At 35.3% G+C, this 8,268-nt stretch overlaps 1 protein-coding gene across 1 annotated transcript; it reads right to left on the bottom strand.

Moving 5' to 3' along the window:
- Nucleotides 1–2,439: 2,439 nt before the first annotated feature.
- On the bottom strand, nt 2,440–6,786 carry LOC130014357 (uncharacterized). The gene is made up of 2 exons (XM_056103442.1): nt 6,508–6,786; nt 2,440–5,988 (listed from the first exon to the last, which is right to left on the bottom strand). Exon 2 carries the CDS (start codon nt 5,955–5,957, stop codon nt 3,162–3,164), a length of 2,796 nt encoding a protein of 931 aa, XP_055959417.1. The 5' UTR covers nt 5,958–5,988; nt 6,508–6,786; the 3' UTR covers nt 2,440–3,161.
- Nucleotides 6,787–8,268: the final 1,482 nt, after the last annotated feature.

Here is an 8,268-nt window from a genome sequence, read left to right on the forward strand (position 1 = left end):
CATTCCAGGTCTTATATACATGTAATTTCATTTCCCGTAAGAAATTATTTACAGAAATATAAATACATTGTATTTCAAACAACAAACTTAAAAAGGTGAAAACAACATAAACATAATGCCATATGACAAGTATATACAGATTTCAATATTATATACATGGGCGTTGAAAGGGTTACACATTTGACCAAGATCGAATCAACAATGATAACGAATCAACTTACACTATACTGAGCTTTCTAGGAATTATATATTTGAATATCATCATATCATTGGATGCCATCATATACAAGAGCCTGTAAATAAACAAATTTAAAAAAAGAAAAATAAAGAAAAAAAGATCTTCAATTAGAGATGCAAGGCGCTCCCCATTATTATACAGTTGAAGTTACAACACCTAATATTATGTAAAGAAAGTTCAATATCCTTCTAAAATTAACGGATATAAGAATAATAAACTTTCGACACTATTATATAGTATATACAATCAGAAATATGTGACAATTAGTTAATTCGTATATGTACGAAACAAGATTATGGGGTATAGATAGTTGAATATATATATAGTTCGTTAATAACGTTATATTCAAAGACATCTATTTATTTACAGGTGATACTTTGATATTTTAGTTTGTTTTAGAGTTGGTGTGCGTGGGGGGGGGGGGGTATTTTGATCATTCTTCTGGTTTTATTATCCTGTTACTTCTTTCATTATTCTGTTTCTCTTTGTTTTAGACCGAACTGTATTGCATCTTGATTAGTTGGACTTGTTGCAAATTTTGTCACAAATTTGCAGACTTTTTCACAACGTAATTAGTTACAGATGTTTTATTACTTTCTTTTGTTTTTTTTTAAATTTATTACTTAATTGCCTCTTCTGTGTATTGCCGAAGAAGAGTTTGACTCAGAGTCTAGACACTGAGTCTAGCTCTTCACAAGCAATACACAAAAAAACATACTTAAAAGCAGCCCCCTTTTGGACACATTTCATATATGTGGAAGTGGACGTTAAACACATAGCATAGTAGTAGTAGGCCAGTTAATACGTGCCCCTAACGTTTTTAGAACGTAGTGTTTTATAATATTTCATGGAATTAACACAATGTGCCGTTAAATATGGATGATATTGATGACCATACTGTAAGTATTACAACATCATTTACTTTTCAGACGGAGGTATTTTCTTTCCGTTGCTAATGTAATGGTTCGGGCTTATAATTACATTATTTTATCATTTTTTCTATACTATTTAGGCATATAAATCCATTAATTTTTGCATAATATTGGAAAATGGCGTGTCCCTTACTCTCTTAAAAACGAGAACGGGGGTATGCTATAGACGCTTTTTTTTTTAAGGTACATTGAAAGTAGAGCTTAACTGAAATTAAATCTGGAACCTTTCGTAGTGATACAAGTATATGTGATAAATATCATAAATAAATGTGATAAATATTAAAGAGCTAAAAGAAGGAAAACTGATTGACCCGGATCCATTACCAAATTCATATTGACCATTATGCAAAATATTTTAATTTAGTTCTGTATTGCTATCTAGATGGAATGAGTCACAGTGTCTATCAATAAAATATGCTTCAAAACTACAGAGACAAGTTTACTAAAAACTTGGAATTAAATGATATCATACCTCCTGTCCAAAGCGCACTGACAATTTATTATTAAGATTATCATCAATAAGTACATGTAAAAGTGTATTAGGTTTCTCAACATTTTACCAGGCATTTGGTACCATTTGTAGGTAAGGGTTGCTATTAAAATTAATGCAAAATGATATCAATGGAAATATAATTAACATAACTAAATCGAGATCTTATAAATTCCCACCAATTCTGAAGAAGTCAAAATAATAATGGTCATACAAATTGCTCATAACGGCCAAAAAAATAAGAGATAAAAAAGCCAAACCCCAAATGATATTTATGAACATGTATATAACATAATAGATAATAGCATAACTGAGTTCCGGTAGGTATGTGACTAAAAAAATGAAAATTTTGCAAATTTAATAAAACTGGCATCATTGGAAAGGGCCTTGAATATGCATTACTATGGTCTTTAAATTTTGGTTCTACTCCAAATAGAAAAAAAGTTACATCATTTTGAAAAATAGAAAATCGGGTCAATATTGACCCTTTGTTTTAATTAGAATACAAAGACTTGAGCGTGATCACTTTTCGGGTGAAAATAATAAGTACGCACTTTAAAACATCACAGTTCCCCCAAAAGTCAACAGATATCAATGACTTTTGCATCGTTGGAGAGCTATTTGAAACCACAATACAATTACATTAATTAATTGATTGATTAATTTGATCAATTATTAATTAATTATCAATTAATGAATCAATTCGCCAATTAATGAATCAATTCGCCAATTCGTGGAGATTAATTGACGACTGACCAAATCACAAAAATGCTCATAACTTCCTTAATATTTGGTCTTTTTAATTGAAATTTTCACTAAAAGATAGCTGTTCAAAACCACTAATACATGCACAGTTAATCTCTTAATTACAGATAAATATCACCAGTCATACCATATAATAAGATGAATTCCTACACACAGATGAGTCCGTAGTCTAGTCTTAACCAAATCATAAAAATGCTCATAACTTCCTTAATACTTGGTCTTTTTCATTGAAATTTCTACTAAAAGATAGCTGTTCAAAAACACAAATACATGCACAGTTACAGATAAATATCACCAGTCGTACCATATAATAAGATGAAATTTAGCACTCAGATGAGTCCGTTATCCAGTCTTAACCAGGTCATAAAAATGCTCATAACTTCCTTGGTCTTTTTCATTGAAATTTCCACTAAAAGATAGCTGTTCAAAAACACTGATACATGCACAGTTACAGATAAATATCACCAGTCGTACCATATAATAAGATGAAATTTAGCACTCAGATGAGTCTGTTGTCTAGTCTTAACACAAAATCAAGTCACTTAAGATTAGATCAGAAGCAAGGGAATATTTCGAAATGTCATAACTTCCTTAATACTTGGTCTTTTTCATTGAAATTTCTACTAAAAGATAGCTGTTCAAAAACACTAATACATGCACAGTTACAGATAAATATCACCAGTCGTACCATATAATAAGATGAAATTTAGTACTCAGATGAGTCTGTTGTCTAGTCTTAACACAAAATCAAGTCACTTAAGATTAGATCAGAAGCAAGGGAATATTTCGAAATGTCGTACGACTCTCCATCATCGAAAGTCTCCCCCTCAGCCCAGTAACACACACGATAAACGATGCCATTCTTCCGGAGTTTCTCTATTCTTCCATAATACAGTTCTTTAACGCCCTTGTCTGTGTCAAACCAGTAGTGACAAAGGTCTTTGCCAACGACTTTACCCTCCAATATATCCCCCAAATCATCCAGAATCCCTTTATCAGTGCCAGGAAATGCTTCAGCCAGAGAAATTGGATCTGTATCAGTGGTTTTTAATTTCTTTTCCATTTTTCTTAGTTCTGTCATGTTTTTTTTCTCTTGTTGTAAGGCATTTCTTCTTTTTATTTCCACCATCACATCCTTCTGCTTAGTTTTCTTTCTTTCTCTCTGTTTTCTCGAATACGTCACCGCAAACTGAACAACCTTCTCTCTTTTATCACCACCCATGTTGTCTAGAAAATCAATTACACGGTTTTTCTGCGCCCTGATTTTGGATGAGAGGAAACACAGAGTCGCATTCTGAGCTTTCTGTTTTGCTGCCGAAAACATCCCCATTACCTCCTCTGCATCTATATTGTGCGACCTGGCCGACTCTGTTTGCTTCTCCAATTCGTCTGTGATGTCGAGGTTAAAATACTTCTCATATTGTCTCTCTAGCACTATCACGATTGCCCCTAAACAAACTTTCACCATTTCAGCAAACAAGGTTGTGTCGGATGGTACCTCTTGTTGTAAAGCACACAGTATCGGGTCTTTTTCTAGGATATTATCAAAGAAATCATTCTCACGAGAAAGAATGGTGGTGGGGTTCTTTTCCTGGAGTTTAACACGCTTTAAGACCTCTTCTACAGTCTTAATCCCTCTGATGTGATGTATTTCTGTGTCTGCCGAAGTGTAAAACATCTTCATCCAGGGTCCAGAGAACAACTTCCCAATCAACCCCAGAACCTGCAGCTCCAACTTTGTAACTGAATTTTCAAAATCTAGCATCAAACTCGATCGCAAGCCACCAAGAGAAGTACGGGAATTCAAAAACTTGAGGAAATCAGCATGATAAACGAAGTATTTGCCAGCAAGATGGAAAAGTACATGAAGGCGATTTCCCCTGTATCGGGGGATAAATCCCTTCCCTAGTCCCATTTCCTCAAGAAATATTTTAAAACCCATTGGGTCGCCTTTCCCATCCTTAAAACGAACTTTATTCAATTGCAAAATGACATTTGCGGCAAGACAATCTTGTCCAAACAGCTTTCCCTTCTCGTGGCCCTTTTCTTGTTGAAGTGATTTCAACGCCGCTCTAACTTTTGATGCAACAGTGTCAAGCGGGTGAAGATGGCAGTTCAGTTCGTTTAGTGAAGTGTTCCATGCTGCATTAATAAGACGAATAGCAGCATGATTAGAAGCACACCTGTCGGTCATACTGTTGGCAATATTTGCTGTCAAAGATTTTGAAACTGTTTGATAGTCCTTTTGGTAAAAGTCGGCGTAAACAACTGCCAGTTCATTAATGGAAGAAATTATGTGCTGGGAATAATCCTCAGCCGTCCCACCTGGTAGGTGGTCTACTGCAATGACAAGGCAACTGTCTGAATTTTTTTTAAAAGTCATATGGATGCTGTTGATGTGAATGCCTTGCTGGGTCGTTGCATCGAATCCCAAGGTTGAATCTGGATTGGCCAAGATAGTTTCGGCTGCTTGAAGCTGAGATATCAACCCCATTTCTCGCACCATCATTTCTACCGTATTGCGGTGGGGAACTTTGTCAAGTTGGGCACCAGTCCTCTGTACAAACTTATCTAAAAGTTTAGGCACATTAGCAGTTGGTACTTGATTTGTAATGGCGTCATATACAAAGAGACGTGTTTGTAAAGAGTACATCTTTCCTTGTTTCTCAAAAATGTCTGAGGTGGAGGAATCTTCGCTGTCTTCAATCTGCTCTTCAAGCACAGCTACGTCGTTTTGCAGAAAACTAATCTCTTCATCTTGCGCTTTTACCTTATTCTTAAGTACTGAGATTTCTTTGGCAGATTCATCAACAATAAAACTAGTTTTTTCACTGAGCTCTATCTTTAATCTTTTACACTGTTTTTTCTTCTGTTTCACGACATCTCTCAATTTTTTCAGTTTTGCTCCCAAACCAGAAGAATCTGATTCATCAAGTTCCTTAACACGGTTAAGTTTTCTTTTTAATTTCTGATTAATGACCCTGATAGCATTCTTCTTACTCAACTTTCTTCTGAATTCTTCAATTTGAGCAGAGTGCGCTTCCTGCATCTCTTTTTGACGTTGAATAGCCTTGTACAGACGCCCACGAAGTTTCACACAGTTTGAACAGTTCTTGTGAGACGAGGAACTGGAACTTGAATTCGGAGTTTTAGGTGTGCCTGGTGGTTCTGGTTGTAAACGTTTTCTACATATTACTTCTGTTGAAAATTCTTCCCAACAACAATCCTTGAATTTCTGCATCTCACTCTCATTTGTTAGCCTCTTATATTTCTTTATTGTCCGCTGCACTAAAGAAGTGATTTTCCCCTTTAAAATTGGAATGGCAGAACGCTCTTCTTCACTGAATGTCTCCTTTACTGCACGTTCAGCGTTTGACACGCTCGAGTCATGTAGCAAAAAAATATACAAGACATGTCCATTTTGAAGTTTATTCCCAGCAGGGATAACACAAAATGTCTCATTCAGATAAGACCTTGCTATTCCAGGTTCAGCGTCTGGGTTCAGCTTTCTTTTCTTCTTTGATGGAGGCATTATATTATGATATTCTAGGGTTTATTTATTACTGAAAAATAACAAAAAAAAATATTTAATATAGATATTTTTTTTTTTTTTTTTTTTTAAAGCAACGTTGATTGTTTACATAAGGTATTGCTGACTCAAAATACATTTAAAGTAAGAAAAAAAAGCCCCAACATAAGACCATGTGCGTTTGTTTTGTAAACAAAGTCAGGGGAGGAGCCGTATATTATCATAATTATGAGACATTTAATCCTCGATAACTATGTATTTTTATCACAATCCAGACATACAACATATTAATTGACTATTATTTTGCATTATTTGTGTGCTTTGATGCATATAAGTATAGCCATGTTCATGTGATTTTGAATTGAAATGTGTGACGACACAGTGAAAATCGAAGAAATTCGCCGCCATCTTGGAAATTCTTTGATACGACTAACTTTTTTTCGCAGCTTCGTAGGTATCCTTGGAACATAGTTTCGTCATTGATATTACACACATATATGCACAACTATACATAGAATCAATTCATATGCATTAATAAGTTATTCAAACTCACCTTGATACCGCAATTTGCACCGTTCCACGACTAAAATTCTCACTTCGTAACAAAACAACTCGTAATATCGTCAATTTTCAAGCGATTGTAAAAAATCGAAAACGAGGTAATATATTAATATATTCGGCTACGTCAGAGGGTATTTTCCACAAGGATTTCCCACACCCAGCCAATCAAAAAGCGCCCTATATAGCGTGGTCAGAAATGCCGCCCTGGGGAAAACACTTAATTACGTCACAACTAATTAGTGCCAGCACGGCTGGTTCTCAGAGCCGGATAGTCACATAGATAGATTACCTGAACATTATCTTAATACGTTAATTTACAGACATTTAATGTAATAAAAACTATAATATTTCACATACATAATATTATATTGAATAAAACATTAAAATTAAAACATTTTTTTCAATAATATTTCGCATACATAATATATCTAAAACATAATTCATAGTTTATAGATATAGCAAGGGCTTTTTCACGATAAACCATTGACCGGATTTAGCAAGCAAAGGCAATTGTATTGTGGTTGAAGAAAAATCATATCGCCACGTAAAAAAAACATTGCATCTTCATTTAACTATATAAAATTTGTAAATATATCTTAACCTAAAATAAATTTTGTAATATTGCAATTGAACTACAATAAGTTAAATAATATATTTAGATTATCAATTTGCATCACAAAATACACTGGTCATATTATAGAAAGTAGAACACCGAATACAAAATGTAAAAGATGTTTCTGAACATAAGAAGATACGCGTCTGTTTGTGTCACGATTGAATTTGTTATTATACAATAGAAAGTGATAAGGTCGTGGTGGACACATCGGAATAGTCAACCAAGTCTGTCTGTAACCGATTATTACACTGATCGATTTTGATTTGTTTTATAGCATTTTCAAAGACTTTTTTCAATATGATTTTTGACAAACACATACGAATTACTATGTAGAATGATGTAGTAAATTATATTTCGTATGTATGTAATACAAATCGGACCCCGATATAAATCCTGTAATGGAGTTTCATTTCTTTTCATTTCTTGAAACTAGTTGGGAAGCCCCCCGGTCCCTACCCCATGCCCCCGGCTCCTTCAGCTATGACTACGAGCATGATTTGCTACTATATTATCTTAGCCCGCTGCCACCGCTGCTTAATATTGAGCGACTTGTTTATTCGACTGAACTATTCGACTGGTTTATTCGACTGAACTATTCGACTGGTTTATTCGACTGAACTTTTCGACTGAATTATTCGACTGGTTTATTCGACTGGATTATTCGACTGAACTAACTGACTGGTTTTATCGACTGGACGAGGCCACATGAAAATGTCAAATACCTCATCCCCCCCACCCCCGCCCCACCCCACCCCCTTTCTTCGTTCATATCATATATAGGGACTCTATTCTTTTCGAGGCGGACAAGGACAGCTGTCTGGTCGTTCGGATGAGACGAAAAACCGAGGTCCCGTGTCTACATTGGAGTGGACGTAAAAGATCCCTTTGACAGATGGAATTCGATATAAGAGTAGGCCGTAGTGCCGCTGTCCGGGCAAAATTTCCCTCATCGCACAGTGTATGGCGTCTGCCCGTCTTCATTAGCCCAGTTCCAAGCAGAACAGTAGGACGTTAAAACACCATTTCATTTCTTTTCATTTCTTGAAACTAGTTGGGAAGCCCCCCGGTCCCTACCCCATGCCCCCGGCTCCTTCAGCTATGGCTACGAGCATGATTTGCTACTATATTATCTTAGCC

Source organism: Patella vulgata, chromosome 9 (assembly GCF_932274485.2).
Source record: "Patella vulgata chromosome 9, xgPatVulg1.2, whole genome shotgun sequence".
In the NCBI taxonomy this organism is placed as follows: domain Eukaryota; kingdom Metazoa; phylum Mollusca; class Gastropoda; family Patellidae; genus Patella; species Patella vulgata.